This window comes from Toxotes jaculatrix, chromosome 1 (genome assembly GCF_017976425.1).
Source record: "Toxotes jaculatrix isolate fToxJac2 chromosome 1, fToxJac2.pri, whole genome shotgun sequence".
In the NCBI taxonomy this organism is placed as follows: Eukaryota; Metazoa; Chordata; class Actinopteri; family Toxotidae; genus Toxotes; species Toxotes jaculatrix.
This window is the reverse complement of record NC_054394.1, coordinates 24,488,218-24,508,334: the sequence shown is the minus strand read 5'-3', so window position 1 is coordinate 24,508,334 and position 20,117 is coordinate 24,488,218. Positions and strand designations below refer to the sequence as shown.

General features: G+C 41.5%; 1 protein-coding gene across 1 annotated transcript in view; it reads right to left on the bottom strand.

The window, feature by feature from the left end:
• Window positions 1-4,657: 4,657 nt before the first annotated feature.
• Window positions 4,658-20,117, bottom strand: part of nhsb (Nance-Horan syndrome b (congenital cataracts and dental anomalies)) — a 43,017-nt gene continuing 27,557 nt past the window's right edge. The window contains exons 2-13 of the mRNA XM_041039213.1: window positions 12,146-12,298; window positions 11,914-12,050; window positions 11,583-11,630; window positions 11,044-11,088; window positions 10,901-10,945; window positions 10,506-10,568; window positions 10,010-10,202; window positions 9,593-9,724; window positions 9,287-9,439; window positions 5,866-9,048; window positions 5,496-5,619; window positions 4,658-5,291 (exon numbers count right to left, since the gene is read on the bottom strand). Coding sequence (XP_040895147.1) covers window positions 4,658-5,291; window positions 5,496-5,619; window positions 5,866-9,048; window positions 9,287-9,439; window positions 9,593-9,724; window positions 10,010-10,202; window positions 10,506-10,568; window positions 10,901-10,945; window positions 11,044-11,088; window positions 11,583-11,630; window positions 11,914-12,050; window positions 12,146-12,298 — 4,910 coding nt within the window. The remainder of the gene's footprint in view (window positions 5,292-5,495; window positions 5,620-5,865; window positions 9,049-9,286; window positions 9,440-9,592; window positions 9,725-10,009; window positions 10,203-10,505; window positions 10,569-10,900; window positions 10,946-11,043; window positions 11,089-11,582; window positions 11,631-11,913; window positions 12,051-12,145; window positions 12,299-20,117) is intronic.

Genomic DNA, 20,117 nt, shown 5'->3' with positions numbered 1-20,117 from the left:
TTTTAAAAGTGGATGGGTTAAAAAAAAAAAAAAAGAATTTTGGGCCGGCTGTTACAAGCTGAACCATTACCTGAGATAAAGATACCATGTGAGGTGAAAGGGCAGGTTCATGCAGGTGTTGTAAAAACAACAGGAAGTAAGTTATTGTTGTTTGACCGCTCATCAACGCGACCAGCGCTTGCAGTGGGAGCTTTGGCAGTGACATGGAGCCAATTCAGGTAGGCTACATGAAAACCCATAACGCTGGTTTACCACAGTGAGACAAGTGTGACAAGAAGCAGCCTTAATCCAGTCAAATTTCAATACACAGGACTGATACGCATTGTTTTAGATTCAGAGTAACTTATGCTTTCCATAGATGGCATTATTATTTCGATGTCCATCGCAAATAAACGTCCATAAAACTGCTTAAAAATCCTGGAGAAACTGCAGAATTTCACTGATAATCTTCAATTTTTAACGTTTTCTTCAGTATCTAAATAATTAATTTACAATCGTCTGTACACCCAGTGATACATAGCAAACAGGGACTGGTAATACCTAACTCGGCGTTACTAATTTTCCAAAATGCAAACAATTACAGGCTTAAGTAGGGGCCTCATGTCCACGACATAGCTCACTGAATCCATGCCAACATTAATCTTGCAGTTTGTGGTAAACGTTTACATCTGTTAACATAAAACTTTATATGATGACTTAGGATTTAATGTAACGTTAGCCAGAAGGGTTTCAAAGACAGAATCTGACCAGTTACTTCAGTTCAAGCAGTTCAAAGAGAAATACTGTGTATACAGTCTGTGAGTAGAGACTGAGACAAGACATCATTAAAACACCGTCATCTAGTGGAGAGACTCTCTCATTGCACTTTTTTTCTGATGGGGAGAAAATGAAGTGTCACACAAAGGGCCTTCCGTTTCAATGCAATCACATTTATTGGCTTTTTTTCTATGCACAGTTACTAAGCAGCTTGATGAGCTGTTAAAATGAATTAGATATAGAATAATGGAATTTTCACAATGTTGTAACCCCCCCGCAAAAAATAAATACAAGACTGAAGGTGTTGCACAGCTCCAAAATATACAAAGGCTTGGAAATAATCATGTAAACTTTGGAAAAAAAAAAGGTTTTTGTTTTTAATCTTTTATTGATTTATTTTACAAAAGAAAGAATTTGCAAGATTTTTTTCTTTAAAAACTTATTTACAGGTTTATACAAAAATACAAAAGTGATTCAAATCTGTTAAGTCCTAGCTAGTTTTAAACATGGAGCCTCTTTTAAATAGTTACATTTTGTCTTCAAGTCTGTATTGTTTCTGTTCTCTGTCACATATTTTAAAGTGTGTTTAGTGTTATTCCATACTGTACACCTTTGAAAAAATATCAAGTGGTTGTTGTCACACTTCCCTTCAGGGCAAAATTGTGTGCAGACATTGAAAAACAGGTTGGGAAAAAGAATCTAAATCTATCTAAAGTAATAGATTCTTGTTCTGTTATATTCCCAAGCTGCTGAGGACTGAGCTTTGAAAGGGCTAAACGAGTGCTAAACGAGAGTTTGCATGGCAACCACTGTTTGTCTTTCTAATCACCTTGTGTCAATCATCTATCCACTGCTTTTACAACTAAAGAACAGCCTTAAAGTACCACTATAGCATCACTGCCATCACAGGTGCAGTACGGAAAAATCACACTAAACAAATTGTCAAATACTTGGGAGTATTTTTGTTTTTAAATGGCATTTCACAGCGTGGCATTGCATTTTTCATATAATACTGTATCAACTCTACAGATTTGTTTATTTTAATTATCCGGTAACAATGTTTTGTGTGAATCAAAAAATTCTGTTATGAGTCAAAAGTAAAGACAATGACTTTCTGATCTGATCAAACTAGTTTTTGGGTCTATGATTGGATAGTTTTGTCCATTTTTGTTTGCTTGTTTGTTCGTACATATTATCCAAAGCGGCTTGTCCAGATATGCACTTCAGACTCAATCGGCAGTTTCTCCTCGAAAATATTTTTCTCTCTCTCTCCCGAACTTCCACAGCTCCAGCAAGACTAGGACCCAGCACCAAAAGTGTTCAGATTCTCCCTCCCGACAGATTCAATATCATTTTCTTTACAGTCTCTTAAACGTATGATTGTCCAGTGAGTAGATATACAGTACAAGATAAACCCCTGTTTGTGATCACGACTATACAGAACAGAATTAGCCAGACAGTTTGTACATCTATAGAACACACTATTGAACTTGACATTTGAATGGAAAATACAAAATCTTTTCTCGTGGTATGGAGACATCCCTCAGATAAAAATAGTGATATGGTGGTATCCTTTTCTTCTTTTTTTTCTTTACTTATTGCATGCGATAGAAAACACAACAAATAAAACAATGTGTAGGAACAAGTGCGCTTCAGCAATATGGGTATGATGAATGTAAAGTTCTTATCAGTTCACAGCTTTTGTACTCTCTCCATCTTACACAGTGTCAGTTCTGCAATTCAGATTCGCTGAGTATCAAACAGTTGTGTTTTTGTTATCTATTTATCTGTCTATCTACCTATCTATCTGTCTGTCTATCTATAGCATTTACAATAAAACAGTAATATGCTTGCTGAGGTATTCACAGAATACAGTGAATGGTTTCTATTGAAGTACGGTCTCTGAATGTAAGAAGTATATGTGTTGTGTTTGCTGTGGTAGACAGGTGAGAGTTCAAACTTTTCACTGATGGTAGTTCACTGATATATATGTGTGTGTGTGTGTGTGTGTGTGTGTGTGTGTGTGTGTGTGTGTGTGTGTGTGTGTGTGTGTGTGTGAAGAAGGAGAGACTTTACAGCATACTCTAACCCCGGTGTTGGATATAAAAGGCGGCAGCAATGCAGTGGATGCATTTCTGACTTTTAAATACTGGTGGTATGTAGTCCTTTACTCCTTTTCTCTCCTCTCTCTCAGAGTTTGTGATAAAGTGAGAGGAGGGTAAGACAGAATGGCGTACACCAGCCATTGGGTTGAGCTTTCACCTGTCTAATGCTACTGGGTCAGTGCAAATGAAGGAGAGGCAACAAGGAGAGGAGAACAGTGTACATTGTTAAGATTCATGTGTAATGTCAGTGAAACCTGTTCTTCTTTGCTACACTCAGGTTGATTCCCTATAAAATTTCTGCTTGTTTTATATAGATATGACTTTTTATATTCAGTACAAATATACATATGCAATTTCATTATAAGATATATTTTCTTTTCAAGGAATATTCTTGAAGAATCATGAAGTGCAAAAGCGAGGTTGGTTCTTGGAAACCTTTCCAAATTAACCTCTAGTCAAACCGATTGAGAACCTTCTAAAGCATTTTCACCGTCTGCACTCAATGGTATCATTAAAACTGCTTTGAAATGCACCTTTTCCACTTCAAGTCAGCACAGCAAGACTGGCCAGCAGCTGGAAAAGCTTTAATTAGTCTAAACATACTAGATTTCAAGGTTGGGTTTCAATAAGCATGTGATTGAATTCTGGTGGAACATGGTGCAGGTCCATGTATATGTGCAGAGACTTATAAATGCCCTGCTTACAACCACCTCTAGTAGAGAAAGGCCACTGTGCGATTGTCCAAAATTAGCCGGTATCTTTGAGAAATAGGCCCCATCTACGCGCAAGCCCTTGCTCCTTCTTGTTAGACACTCAAATCCAAGACAAATCAATTTAGATCACTGGAAATGTGGTACAAATATCACTACAACCTTTCACAGTGAAAGATTAATTATTCTTATAGTACAAAGGAACCACAAAAATGTCGACAGAAACCAGGATCCAGGGGATGTTTCCATATAGGGTCATGCAACATGGTGAAACTTTATCATCATGTTCTGAGGCGCAGTTGTACAAAAATACATGCATCATGTTATCTTTTTGGATATAATTTATGTGAAGAAATATATGATTGGCTCTGTGTGATATACTCTCTATGCCAGGTCTTCAGATGGAAATATCATAGATAAGTTGGTGCTGTGTTGAGATGTTGTTAGTAACTTCTGCAGCGAAACAACCCTTGCTTGTTGGCAGGAATATTGAGTATGGACTCTGGGAATTCACGCCGATGCTTTGGGCACCAAAAGTTCAAAGTATATTAAATTTTATAAGAATTTTAAATTTTAATAAGAAAGCAGTTCCTCAGTGACACACATTCACCCACACCATTCAAAACACAAGAAGTAGAAATACCAGTGGATGTTGCATGTTCTTGTTCATGCACACGCATATTGTCCAAATTCCACAATTTTTTTTCTTAGCATTATTTACCAAACAGTTGTAACTGTTTTTTTCTTTCTTTCTTCTTGTTTTTTTTTCTTTTTTCTTTTTTAAAAAAAGACAGTTCAACTAAAATAGGTCTTAAATGTTGCTCTTTTAACTATGAGGGAGCTATTCTTTTGATAATATGGTCATAATCGTCCCTTTTTGATTCAGTATCTCACAACACATCTGTCTGACACCCTTAAATAGAATAGTAGATACAAAGCTGTTCTTTTTTTCTTTCTTTCAGATTTTGTGTGTTGCAAGAATCACACTATTTTGATGACTCATCTATCCAAGGTTAAAAAAGTAGAAGGGACCATTTCAAATGTGGGGCACAGCTAAGAATAGAGAACATCTCTCATCGGGTTGCTTTAGGATGATCTGTCATCATGGGGGCTCCCATCTGAATTCTCTGTCTCCCCTTCGGAAATGGCTTGCATGGGGGCCGTGTAGAGGCGGCTGCGTGTACTGTAGCGACTGCTGTTGGCTACAGGAGGGATCCGAGAACGTCCCTGTCGAGACGCAGCTGACATAGGCAAAGTTTTGGGGGTGAAACTCTCAGAGTTGGCCCTGGGAAAAAGGCCTGGTATCTGGATTGGGTCCAGGCTAGAAATGGGGGGCTCTTGGGGTGTGGATGGTGGCTCCTCAGCCTGTCTAATGGGCCCCTCCTGGAGGGACTCCCCTGGGATTTTAGGGGTGATAGGGCTCTTCAGAATCTCTGTTGCTGACATCCGGTAGCTGGAATCAGACCTGCTACCTTTCTTCAGCAACAGGAGTTTAAACTCCTCATTGGAGGTGGTGGACTTCTTAGCGCTGCGGTAGATTGGCACAGGGGCTCGTTGTGATCCAGCAGCAGTGGCTATGGTGGCTGGGATGTTGAGAGGAGGGGCTGGCGGGGTGATGACGTTGGAGATATTACCAGGGGTCACTAGTGCTGTAGGGCAGAGGCGAGACTTCACATGTAAGTCTCCTGAATCTTTACGGCCCAGGACCTTTCTCTTGGATCTGAATGAGGAAATCACAGTACAGTCCTAATTAACATTTAGACAGTGCACTATAAGAGACAAAATAACAAACACAAGTAAAAACACACTTGAAACGGTGGGACCATCACTAAAATCTGGCAAATAGCTATACATTGAATGCACAACATAGACACTGTAGACAGAGTATCAGACAGATTGAACAGCAATGCAAAATTTACAGCACCTGTGTATCATGGCAAACAGGTCCTCAGTAGTACGGGTCTTGTTGGGTGACGTGATAATGATGTCATCATCCACTTTGGTGTCATCCGTCAGAGGGGAGAGCGAGTTATCACTGGGCGTGGAATCTGCAGCACACAATGTCCCTATCACATGTCATCTGGTTGTCTGATCATTTAGTATACAATCGGTGACATATCCATCCTTTAAACCTTGCTCTCCATTTATGATTAAAGGTTATTACATGATGAACCATTTGTTGCAGATGTTTGTTCTTTTTTTCACGTAAATAATTATCAGCATGTAATTGTGTTGTTTTCTGTTCTTTTTACATATAAGTACTACTACTAGCCAAATTTAGTTTAAAAGCTTACCTTTACTGAAATAATCCTCTGTGTCAGGAGTGGTAGAGTCGTCTTTGCTCTCCTGTAGCTGCTGCTGATGGGCACTTCTGGTAGCACCTGATGTCACTTCCTCCTCTTCTTCTTGCTCTGCTTGTCCTCCTTTCCTTGCATCGCTGATTAGGTAAGGGTGCGATGTCTCCATTGTGGTACCAGGCACTTTGACTGGACTAGCCCAGGGCCCTGAGTCTGAGTGGGATCCCCCAGCAAACTCGTACGCTGGGGGTGGAGGGTGGTCCGATCGCATGCCTCCTCTGGAACATAAAGCCCTTGGCGGCTCTTTGACCTGCTCTTCCTCTTCCTCCTCCTCATCTTCATCATCATCATCATCCTGGGAGAATGAGCGCTCCCCCAAAACCCTAAACTCAGAGTGTGCATGAGTTGAGTGCGTGAGCCCTCTGAACTCTGTGTGCGAGTGGATATGTGTGTGTAGATCCACAGGCGAAGGGTGGGGAGCACGTGGCACAGGCCGATGCAAAGGTGAGCTGTCATCAGAGAGATCTGACGATGGATCCATCCGGGTTCTGAAGGCTGTCATGGCCCAGAAGGTTCCAGGTCCATAGCGGTCCTGTCTGAGCAACAGGCTTTCATATGATGGAGGCCCGTCTGGATGGCGGCCAGGGGGAGGTGGTTGTGAGTGTTCAGGGGAGGAGGTGTGGTCATGACCTGGGGGTCTGGGAGGTGGTCTACGAGGAGGGAGAGGCCTAGTGTTAATAGGTGGTGGAGCCAGAGTAGAACCACTAGGAGGACATTTGGGTCTTGTAGCAGTCTCTACCCCACTTGCTGTTTCCTGGTCTGTAGTGGTAGCACTGTCTGTAGATTGGCTAACAGAATGGAGCTGCACTGACCGATGAGCAGATGAAGTTATCGGCAATAGATTGGAACTGGTAATTGTTGAAGAAGAGTTTGAACTTGGCGGCTGGTTGTTATTTGAGGTCTCAGGGACCAACAATTTTGTTCCAGTGGCTAACACATTTGCAACTCTGTGTTTGCTGTGGTGAAGCGTGTGCATGTGATGTGTCCTATGGGATAGTGTGTGTCTGACATAGCCACCATGAAGAACATTGAGATCAAGTTGGGAAGGTGGAGGTGGGAAGTCTGGGTCTCTCTTATAGCCAGAGGAAATGGAAACTCCATCTCTGGGGAAGTGCTGCAGGGAAGAGAGAGAAGACTTCCTCTCTGGCACTTTTGGCTTTCTTTTGCCAGTTGAGGGAGACAGAGGTCCTGGGAAGAACGCTGCTGAAGATGAGGGCAAGGTTGATGTTGGAGTCTCTGATTGGCTGGAATAACCACTGGATGGTGAGGCCAGGCCAGCCAGCTTCTCGGGTGACCCAAGTTTGAAGTCTCCAGGTGGGAGAGGTGGGCTAGTTGCCCTGGTCTCTGAAGCCTGGGCAAGGACCTGGGTTTGGGTTTCTGTGGAGGAGGAAGAGCTGTCTGGTGACTTCATGCACTCCATGACAGTAGTGCCTGTGGCTGTGCTTGAGTTTGACATAGACGTGTACTCACCATTGCTGGACTTCAGCTCAGTGTTGTGAAGCCACAGGTCTGCATAGTCAGATTGCACAGCACCTTCATCCTTAAATGAGTGTGTATCTGCAGAGCTGAAGGACATGGGCTCTACTATGTCCACAGTTTCACCCAGTCCCATTCCCCAAGTTCCCAAAGGCTCTGCCACTAGACAAGATGTCTGTAAGGGTTCTGGAGCACCTCCAAGCTCTAGCTCCAGTTCTAGCTTCATATCTGTGGAAGACAAGGTAAACTCTTGTTCACTAACCGTCTTTGGTTGATCCTGATCTGCCTGTGTGTCCGTTCCAACATCAACACTACTACTGGTCTCCTTCAGCGAGGAAGTCCGTTTGGGTGGTGGAGGTTTGACTTTCGATTTCCTCAGTGGACGACAGGTCCTCCCCAGAGTCATAGTACCTCCTTTGAAGTCGGCTGAGGGCTGGGGGTAAACTCCATGGGATAGTGGTGCGGCCACAGTGTTGGATTGACTACAGTCAGGTCCTGGGTCTGCATAGTTATACATGTATCCTCTGTAACTCTGATTACACTCCCCAAAATGCACAGAAGATGGGTAGAAACCCTCTGCATCAGATGGGTAATGAGAGCCAGGCTCTTTTTCAGTGTTGCTGGTCTTGTCACTAAAACACGTTTGGGCTTCTAGACCTTGTTTGGAGCTGTACTCCTGGGCTAACCCATGGCTCTGGCTCAGGTTTTGGGTCTGATCAGGGTCTTGGTCGGGATCAGTCTGGTCTTGATCTGGAGGGTATGTCCACTCCCCCTCACTGGCTGTACTAACCCCTGCATCGTCCAGCTGGTCTGTGGCTGAGGATGTGAATGAGCTTGACCTGTGGCCCTGGCCCTGGGGTCTGAGGTCAGAATGGTATGAGGGATCTAGGGAAAATCCCTCATCAATGGCATTGGGCACAGTGTTGAGTGACAGTTCTGAGTCGCAATGGGATGAGCCTGTCAGTGGTGGAGAAGAGGGCGGGGGAATGGTTTCAGATGTTTGAGATGGGCAGGTTGAGCTGGAACCACTCCAGTTCCCGCTTGACGACTGGTGGTCCTCTTTATGGTCCACATGGCTACCTAAGACTCCCGTTGTAGACACCGAGTGAATAGGGCTGCTAAAAGTATCTGAACTCGATGAGATCTCACAGCTGCCCATGTCAGCTTTGCGGGGCAAGCGAGAACGGCCCCTCTCCATCCAGCTATGCTCCGGGCTCCCTCCTCCTCCTCCCCCTCTGTCTCTTTCCCCAGATCTCTGCAACCTTTTTAGGCTTCCAAGTTGCAGTGGCTCAGGAGCTGCCTGGTCATCTGTGCTCTCTTCCTCATCCTTCATCATCATCATCTTCATTCTTGGACTTGGGCCAGCTGGAATAAAGTCCTCTGTTTCATATGGTGACAACTCCTCGTCTTCATCATCATCATCATAATTGTCATCGTCATCCTCGTCACTGTCCATCAGACGTCCACCCTCTCGTGGGAGGCTACGAGAGCGCAAGCGTCCACCGTGGGCTGCAGTACTGGTGTACGTGGAGTCTGACTGGTCACCAAGGGAGGAGATGTTGCCCGTTGAATGGGACAGAGAGGCAGGGATTCCCTGATGGCCACGTTGAGCTCTGATGCGCCTTCTGGAGGGAGCCGCTGTACCTGAATTTGGAAAGACAGAAAATATCAACATTTGGCAGCTATTTGAGGAATAGATCCAAACATTATCCTACAAATCATTGTAGCAATAACTGCAAAGTCAAACATTTTGTCATTTAACTTATAGCAGCAAATTAAACAAACTCCTTGTTTTTGCCTATAGTATCAATATGGGAGCCTGAAAGGCTAAAAGGAACTGTAATACAGAGCCAAATACACTTGTCCATTCTCAGAAACGTACATGCTATAAGGAAGTCATCTGTCTGGCAGCCAGAGTCACGAGTGTGATGGAGGCGGCCACTGATTGAGAGATCTTCCTGACAGAGAGAGAGTTGGTGCGGGTTGGCATGGACAATCACTGTGCGTTCCCTTGCTACAGGTGATTCATCTGAGTCTGAATATAAAGAGACAAAGCATGTTAGCATGTCTGAAATATCATGCACAAATCTTTTCTGTAGAGCCTATAAGGAAAGGCTGCAAATTAAGATCCATACAGTAAAATAACCTTAAATTTTCTAGTAGTGAGCAGGTGTGCTCTGTAACATACCCATGTCCTGATGTACTCTTTTGGGTATTCCTGTGATAGTCTTCCTCCTCCTCAGCTTCCTTCTCCTCTGAAGAACCGACTGTGAATGGACTAGAGAGCAACGAGCACTTGCCTCCCTGTCAAACCCAACACCTGCAATAACAACGCAGAGGCCATATACATAGACAATTAAGTACAGTAGAGGTTAACAATGAGTACGATGTTGTTTATTTCTAATAATCTTATCATCTTGTTACTAATTCCCACATGGTGTAGTGGTTAGTGGATTCCTGGTTTTTGTACAGTCAGTCTGTGTTTGATTCCCGATTGCTGTTTGGTCACTTCTTAGCACTGTTGCTCCATAGTTAGAAGTTCCCTGATTTGATCTTCAGCAGCGCTAACCTTTCTTAATTTTCCTGTTTTTCTTCTTAAGCCTACCTGTGACATTGATGGGGATAATGCAGGAGGAGATGGCGTGAGAATCTGCAGTTGCCTTCTGATCTGATGGTGGGAGGTTTTCCTTGGACCAGTTCGTCTGTTTATCCTGGGTCGAGGTAGCATTGGGGGCTGAAGCCTTGGCTCTGTGGCCTCCCAAGACCTCGCCACTTTCGCCTTCCCCTGTCGAGGTAGCCTGGAAGATGCCAGCAGCAACATTACATATACGGTAGGTACTGATACATTCCCACAGTTGTAGTACATAAGTTACTTAGTTGTACAGACTACAAGGAATTATTTACAATTTCGATGTGTAACATGAAATAGCCATTATTTTACCATTTCTCTAATGCCAGTACATACACTATTTAATAGCAAAATACAATCCCAGCATTTGTGAAGAATGACGCTGTCGTGAAGCAAATACAGATTGAACTACTGAACAGCTAAAGTGACTGGAGGATAAACAGAAAGTTGAAACAACACAGATGCTTGATACCTTTCTATTCCATGGGATGAAGATGCAACGTTCAATATGGTGAAGTGAGTAAAAGCACTCAAACTATGAACATAAAATACGACAAAACAAAAACAAAAGACCAGATGACATGACATGAATAGCCCAAAAGATTAAATCATTTTAAATAAAAAGATTAAAGGAAAGTAAAAAGGTGAGTGATGAATGAGACAGACAATGTAATGTTTAGTTTTGCTGGCTTCCTCTTATTAAATGTCACACTGTCCTATTCTTTACCTCATAGTCTAAAACTTTGTGTTTTTAAATGTGTTGACAATGTCTTTTAATAACTACGTTACAGAAAGTTAAAGTATTTTTCGAAATAAGTCTGGTATAGCTAATAGTTCGCTGTTCAAACTTTTTCAAATCTTTCTTACCTTTCTTTGGATTGTTGGAACATCTGCTTCTCTTCCCGGCCTTTCCTGTGGCAGCAGGAAAACATACAAACAGTTATTGTTCAGATAGCAAACACAGTCAAGAAAAAAAAAATTTCTGACCATGTGTTAACAAATTTTCTTACTTTTCTCTGCATGGTCTGGATCTCTGTTTCTCTCACAGTCCTCTCCTTCAGGAGATTCAGAAAGAAAAAAATAAGGTTAAGTTTGTGTGATTTTAAAAAAGTCAAGTTCTAAAAGCAGAGGTCTTCAACAGGGGGTCCGCAGAGGTACTGCAGGGGATGTCGTGAAACGTTTTATCTACTTTTCTCTCTTTCTATTTTTTTTTATTTTTTGGGTCTTTAAAATCACGTTAACATGAATTAACATGAACGTATTAGCGCGCGGGGGGTCCCTGCTCCATCTCTCCATCAGTTTCAGGGTACTTAGCCTGAAAATCGTTGAAGACCCCTGTTCTAAAGATAACATACTTCCTATAATATTGCATATACTATATACTGATATACCGTAAACGGCACCAATACAGCCACATAACACAAGAGAAAACAGTGTTTATATTGGACTTGGACAGCAGTAACTGCACACACAAGTGGACTTAAAACAGATCTGACAGCAGGTGCTTATAAGTTAGACATGAACAGACACACACAAATTTCTGTTTTACCTTCCTGGGTTGATAGTCTAACTCTCGCTCCCTCTCTGCTCTCTCTTGCTGCATGGCAACATCAGAATGAGATATTGTGTCAGTTTATTGTAACACATTTGTTTTATTTACATGTTTGAGATTTTTGCAAGTGCACCATATAGCGGAACCTTGTCACGTAAGTCACATAAGCCCAGAATTTATTGACCTGAAAGTGTGAACTACTTGATAAAAGGTACAGTCACAGTCTTAGCTCCTGCGATTTAAAGAAAACCATTTCTGGGTAAGTGCCTCCTGACCGGTTCAATGGTTGGTGAGATATTTTCACTTGTGCACTGTGCATCATCTTTACCGCTCGTGCCAGGCGACTTCTCTGTTGCCGGCGAATGGTGTGTGGTGAGGGGAAGGTGGGCATAGGGGGCGCCACTGAGATAGAAATGGTCACCCTGTTTCTCTCCCGACTGGTGGACCTCTGGTGCTGTTGTTCGTCTGAAAAACCCAAACACACGTGCATAAAAGCTGACAAACCATGTCATCTGTACACGATATATTGCAACTGTTTAGACCAGATCAGTGTCTCTCACCTCGGTGCAGGGCTCTGAGACTGAGTTGAGCATTTCTGTGCAGCTCCTCCAGACATGGTGGTCGGGTGCAAGGGTGAAACATGTTGTGTTGTTGGTGCCATGGAGCCTGATAGTGAACTGACAGCTTGCTCTCTATATCCAGGTTTGACACCGCTAAGATAAGAGAGGAGACAGACAACATGACAGACGAACATGTTAAAGGGAATCTGGTCTGCACACAAACAGAGTTGTTTCTGTGATAATTTGGAATATTCTACGTATGTTATACGTATATCTTATGTTTAACTAAGCCCGATCTTACTGATCAAAACTTGCATCAGTCGATACGTAGGAGCTTGTAATCTCAGTATGTGGACTTATTGTCACTATATAAAGCTGATTTTGTCTTTTGTCCAGGACCTCAAAATATTTGTGTGATTTTAACCAGTGAAAGGAACAGTATAACATACTTTTTTTTTTAACCATATAGACCCGTGGTTAGATGACCAACTAGAAAACCTGGGTGCAAAAATGAGCAGTGGGCCTGAGCTGACCCCATTCTTACTGCTTTCTTTGCATGCTACATGTAATCTGTTTACTTTAAGAACTCATCAAGTATACAGAGCACACAGCATTTTACACAAGAAAACACTACAAACCGTTAACATGCTTATTATCTGTGGCTTTTGGACCTGTGATGTAGTTATCCAGCCTTGTTTAGGCCATAATGCAAAATATTTTTTTCTTCTAAAGGAAAAAAAAGATGAGTATTACAGTAGGTCTTGGAAAAATATAAAAATATATAGTAAGATGCTATTGTTTATTTAAGACATGGTTCTTAAGACAGGACTTTTGAATGCCAGCTCTCAGTGCCTGTTTAACCAGCATCAGAGAGAAAACAGCATTAAAAGAAAATAAGCTGAGGTTCCACGCCAGGTTTTACAATTTACCACCAACAGGCAGAAGTCAAACATCAAAGCCAAGCAACATATGAAAACACATTAAAAAAGGGAAAATAATACTATAAATTGATGTACAAAATATATTTAGAAACACAGATGTAGAGAATATCACTATTCTCTGTCTTTCCAGGTTGCACATTAAAACATGAGACAAGGCCATGACCGGCCAGCAGGTGGCAGTTAAACCCACCTCACCCCTGCAACTCTGCAGCACCAGCATTTCTCACGGTCCTCCATGTGTATTGCCATTATTGCCACAATTTATTAATATTGTAAAAAAAATACTACTGTCATGAATGATGTATAACTGAGGATCACTAACTTTCATTTCCAAAGATTAGAACGGTTGATTATCAAAGAGAGAGGACTGTGATTATCCATCTCTCTTATCTGCTCTCAGAGCTCCTTTTAGCTTTTATTATGAATCCTATTTCTCCTCTTTTAACTCGGAATTCAAAATGCAATTGTGTCCTTGAAAGCCACACTGTATATCAGTAGCCAGGCAACCTTTCATTGCTCATCAAGGCTCGTATTTGCTAGCAATTAAATCAGCCAGCTCACATCAGCAGCATTCGGCTGATTTAAACTGCAAGGTTAAAGAATCACAGCGGCCCGGCTTATTTACCACAGGCTGTCACACACAGAGTTACACACAAAGTTATTTACTTGTTTTGCATATCACGTCTTGTGACTTCAACATTCATGAAGATAATAATGAAGAAAACTTTTAAGACAAATTGAGATAAATTTTGGATGAATTTCACCATAATGCTGTTTGTCACTGGGCATTATTACAAATCTGCAAAATCTGCAGAGAACATGCCTTGCTACTTTATTATTCCTGGATATGACTGGTAGTTTCTCTCAATTAAATGAAAAGGACAGAGAAATAGAATATTGGAACAAAAGTGTTAGCAGTAGTTTTGTTTCTGTGGCTTTACTCCCTGCCTTTTGCTGCTGCTATGAAGGCATCTCTGATCATATTCATCAAATTGTGTTTTTTTTAAGACTGCATTACTCAGCAACATGTTCCCTGCTGTTTTATTCTGTATGTCATCAAAAAACTCAAAAAGATGATTGTATTGCTTAAATATCCCCTCCAGATATGTTTTAAGAAATGTAAAAATACTATACTTTGAATAATAGTTTGTGTCTGATGTGTTTTTCCACAAAAAAAAGTTCAATCAACTGGTTAAAAGTTCTAAAAATCATATCTACGTCTCCCTCATTGTGAAATCTAGAATATATGAATATGCAAATATTGTTCAAAACTTAATCCCTGGGCACAAAATGTTTCCTACTAGTCTGAAAAGTCTGTTCTTAATGTTTGTGCACTGGAGGATTCAGGTTTCCACATCATGGAAAACCTAAGTTGCCTATTTCACCACAGTTGGCTTGAAGACTAGTTGCTAATGTAACAAAATAATCCTCATACCCATTTTAAACTGAAGTTTAAGGTGACTACAGAGAAAATGACGGAGTGTCAAACTCTGCACATAAATCATTCTGCACCCTGAAGATCAACATCAAAGTTAAGTAGCAATAAGCAGCTCCAGATTTAGAGTTGAGCAGAACATTAAGAGTAAAATCATACTGTAGAATATCTACATAGCAAACAAAACATCAGATGTAGTTTTAAAGTACACTACCAGGCTGTAGAAACCATAACCGTAACCAAAGTTAACACACAAATTATTTTGTAAAAATAATTCCCAAAAAGTGAGAAGCAGCATGTAACGAAATCCAAATTATAGTTTTACCTTTCTCCCCTGCCCACATTGTCCCACTCCTGGCTCGCTCTAATCATCCTGGGCTACTTCTTCATCTGCATTTGATTGTAATCAAAAGTTTATGCAGGGAGTTGCCCGTTGCTAATATCCAGGACCAGCTAAGACATGGATGGCTGAGCACACTAACATACTCATCTAATGCACACTCTCTCTTTTTTTCTCTCCTTCTGGCTTTTACCCATCATCCCTCTCCTCCTTACTGTATGCCTCTACCTCTGTTTCCCCTCATCCTGAAATCTGCAGGTGCAGTGTCAGCAACTTGCAGTGTCATCACCAGGACTTGCATGCCAACAGCACCAAGAGAAGAGAGGAGGTATGGTAAAAATAGAGAGCAGAACACACTATGTATTAAGGAAATGCAGTGCAATATAGAAAAGAGAGGAATGCAGCAATTCACAATTCACAAATTTAAATCTGGTTCAAAGATTACAGAGGTGCAACACAAATGTTTATGGTCATGTGTATGGTCATGTGTATGAATTTTGTGCTGAAAAATGTTTGAATGGTGGATCTAAAAAGAGGGGAAACATGAGTTTTTAGATTAACATTAACAATAGATTGCTATATTAGAAACAATAAACTTCTATTTCAGCAAAAAAAAGTGCTGCTAACAGGAAGTGGATGTGGTTTGGGCTCATGGTAAAGATGTCCATCCCTCCCCATTGCAGCTGTTCAATACATGCAGGATCGATGGCAGAATCAGTAGCTAGTAAGCAGGAGCACTTGGGGCTTCCCCAAAAGAGCCTCTATGGAAAAGGACATTTAGGCTGCTCTGCTTGGTCTTGACTTGAAAATAGAGGAATAGATGGACAGATGGATTAATCAACAAAAGGATGACTCACTGTCAACCCGACCCCAGATTCACATGTGTTGAGAATTCACTGGTAACACATCATAGCATAGGAAAACAAATAGCCAAATATAGCTTATTTGCTACATACTGTGCATACTTTTGTTATGCACAGAGGACACACTATAGTGTAAAAAAAAAAAGACCTGTGCCACCAAAGTTAAAAAACAAACAAAGCAAAATAAAAAAATACATAAAAAACAGCCAGACGCAGTCATCCATGACATTTGCAATGAGAACACTGACTCTCCACATGTCACTGCTTTAATATTCCTCTTTCTCTCTCTGCTATAGCTATATGATTTTGTATCCATCTCTCTGGCTCTCTCTCTCTCTGGTCCAGATGTGAGTGAATGTAAGTCATTAGTAGAGAATGTATTAGGGTGTATCTGGGTCAGGCAGCACACTCCCTATGGCAGTAGCTGCAGAATCTTGTCAGTGTAGACAGCTGTTATATAAGAAACACTAGCTGCCCAGTTCTGCAGAGGAAAAACTGCACTGTTAGTGGACATACAATGGCTCTCACCAACAGTAGAATTTTTTTTTTTTAATTGATATTAACAGTTTGTTTCAGCCACAGACTTTAAACTGTTGCAGCTTTTGCAGGAACAGCACTTTAATTTCCAAGAATAAGAGTTTTACATTAACACCCCCCCCCCCCCACCCATGACAAAATACATTATAATTAAAGCTTGTCAAGATTTTCCAAGTTAACATCTATCTATTCCTCACAGGATTGCTCACATACTTATAGGTTAATTGAGTAATCATTTCTGCTCTCGATGTTGACACTGTGAAATGACATATTCAGACTATGAGTGAAATGTTCAACCTCATAGACTTTTTTTTTTAATGGATCCACTGTTCCAAAAAATAATATTCTACATGATGTGTATCCTTTTTTACAGATGTTTCAAAAATTCAGCCTGACATATTTGATACCTTTGGAATAGGTTTGAACACTTTTCATTACTCACAGTTTAAGTCTCAATGAAAGAACCTTATGCCCACAGCAGTGATAATGTGCACATACAGTGATTTAACAGTCATTAAGTAACAATAATAGCATCTTACTGAAAATATGCTGACTGTGTGATTAAGTCTAGTGCAGTGTAAGACAGAGAGAATGATAACTGTTTGTGACACTGTCATAGTGTAACATCGTCATAGTGACACTATTGCCACATTCCTGTAATTAAAAGGAATTTAAACAATGATAACAGGAGCTAAAAAGGTAATAACTGGTTTTAAGGAACACAGTGACATAGTCATAGACAGTACCTTTGGATCGCACAGGGACGCAGCCTAAACTGAGACACGCCAAAGCCATGGTCAGCAGCTGTCTACTCTCGCTTCTTCTTTTCCTCTTTTTTGTCTTTCTCCGTCACTCCTATCTTTCTCCTGCAGTCATCCGTCTCTAATGGCACCTTATTTGCTCCTGCAGACCTTTCTAAAACATTCCTGTGCAAGTCCAACATCCAGACTAGAAACATCTGCAGACACAGACCCTCCCCCTCCAGTTCCTCACCCACCCACCTGCTGTCCCTGCTTTCTCTCCTCCCTTCAGCTGACCCAACACTGTTATTGAGAGGAAATACTTCTTCTTTGTCCACAGGATATGTGGACACTTCACTTTGGCCTTGCTGAGAGCTACATCTCATTCACGAGGAGTGATGCACCTACACTTCATCACAAACTCAAACACTTCTCTGTCCTGTCGCAGTTGTCTCTTTGATTCACCCCTGTCCGCCAGTGTCAGATGGTAGGATCCCGCCTGGGCATGGCCTGTCTTTGACCGTAATCCCTTTATGATGCAGTAATATGTGGGGGGGTTCAGCCACAAAGTATTAATGTATTAATCCACCGCATGCTGGGAATATGTATCACGTGCTCAATCCTTCTATTGCTGCCACCAAAGACTGATGATCTAAGAGTGTGTATGTGTGTGTGAGACAACACCTGACTTTGTGCTGGTGTAAAAGCACCCTTTTTTACAGTTGGATAATTGATAAACGTCATAGGTACATAATGAAATTGTTCTGAAATTTAGGCCATAATTTGAAACGATGAGAGCAAATAAATTCTAATATCACTCAGTGTCTGCCTCAAGGAAAGGAAAGGAGGAGATTGTCTACACAGATTCTGAGGAGTCAACATCCCCGTGCAGTATGCAGTAACAGCATGACGCAGACACACATAAACAGAGACAGAGAGAGTATATGAGCACCCTGCCTGGTAATCTGCTGTAATCTGGAGCTCTGGCAGTTCACTGACTTTGGAGTAGAGCTGGTGGAGCTGGTAGTGTGCTCGAGTAGCTTTCAGCCTCCCGCCGTGGCCGCGAACAACACAGACAACGAAAATATCTGAACACTCATGCGAACCGACCACGTGTCTGCACACGCTTCGCCGCAGCGGTCAACATCAGCACAAACAGAGGAGGTCGTGAATATTAAATGTTGGGATGTTTCATGTGGCTTGCCTCAGTTATTAGTTAGTTACAGCAGATTTCCTAAACAGGACTGCTGGGAGGCCTTTAATAGCTTGCCTTCCCTGGGGTTGTTTGTCAGTTGCGGTATTGAGTGATCTATGAAACATCAGGGCAGGATCGCAGACCTTTCCACTGCATATGAACAACATTGTAACCTGAGCTTCTTGGATAGGGCCCTAATGGCTTGTCCTGCCTGAGGAGATTAGGCCAAATCACTTAATCAGTATCATCTTTTAAGTAACTTAAAATACACTTTTACAGGCTTGGTTTTATGTAGAGATCATTCTCAGTTGCTGTTTTATATTTCAGTTTGATTTCTAATGGTTTGGCTCTTATAAACCTTGACAGAAGTAGTGTTGATGATAAATATAACATACCTCTGTTTCTGTAACCTCTAGTATCCCCCTCTCTGTTTGTCTGTCTGCATGTTTGTCTCTATCCTCCTTCCTCACAGAATGAATAAATCATACTACCCCCATTCTCCCTCTTCCCATCCCTCTTTTCCCAGCTGCACACCTGCACTATTGTTCAGCCTCCCTCCTCCTCAGTTCCTCTGTTCTGCCCCCCTGACCTGCACAACATTCATGTTATAACAAGTGTGCATTTCTATAAGGGTTTTAGGCCTGTCTGTAAGGGCTGGCAGAGGTGAGTCACAGTCTTATTTATAGCACTCACCACGTCACAGTGAGCCTGACAAGCCAGAGAAAATATCAACAACATAACAGCAGGTTAAATGTTCGAGGGATTATTTCCTGGCTCTGCACACACTGTTTACCTAATATTAAAAGACTCTACTGAAAGTGCTCCTGTACTGCCCCTTAGTGGCACAACATGAACACTACGGAGTCAGAGACGGCTCTGTCCAACAGTAAAAAAAATCTGCCTACCAGCACCTCTAACCCTCACTTATTAAAGACGTTATTACTTGTTTGTTTAATCCTTCCTTGGACAGGGCCAGACTAACTGTCTCCCTTTAGCTAAGTTAAGCGGCTATTGAATGCAGCTTTGAATTTATTGTACAGTCACGAGAGTAGGACTTCTTACCTAGCTCTTCGAAAGAATGCCAATAATACAAACCCCTTCATCCTTTGAATCTAAATTTGGATTATAAAAACCTTTTAATGAGAATAAAGAGACAAAAGAAAATTAAAAATGGAGGGATCCCTGTTCAATGACAGGTGGATATGCAATAGTTGTTGAATTAGTATGTGTAGTGCATTAACTACAATTCACCACAAAGTCTCGACAACGTTTTGACTTAGTTGCATGAGTCCACGCCCACCAAAAATGAAAAAAAAGTGTTTCAATGAATGGATGAAAAAAAAGATTTGACAAAAGGAAATTATTTTGTAGCTATTGGGAAATGGATTTGGAGTTTAAAACGTATATATTTTGCACATCAGTGTGTGGCACAAGAACATTAACAGAACAGCATAAAGCACCGCAATATGTTTCTGTGTCACTAGACATGCGGTTGCTGAGAAAAGAAGCAGCAGGAGTTCAATGTTTTATTATCTCATGTTGTTGTAGGGCCTCCTCTCCTCGCTCAACCTTTTTGAGGCTTCTGTATTTCCCCAATCCTCATCAATATTGCAGCATTGTTCCTAAAGAGGCAGTAATCAGGGAAGGAAATATGGAGAGAATAATAGAGTAGTGTAAACTGGAGGAAAAATGCTTCTGTTCTGTTATGTTTGGCCAGTGGTAATTCCAGTATCTTTTGTCTGAACAGTGCTTTAGTTTGGTAACGTGCAGACAAATTAGCATGAGTTTACACACACACACACACACACAGAGGGGTCACCAGGAGTCTTTGGGTTTGGATTACATGTAATGCGTAGTAAGTGACACACTGTACATTTGTCTGCTTGCATAAGTTACTTAGCATGGTGAATAACCCTGATGG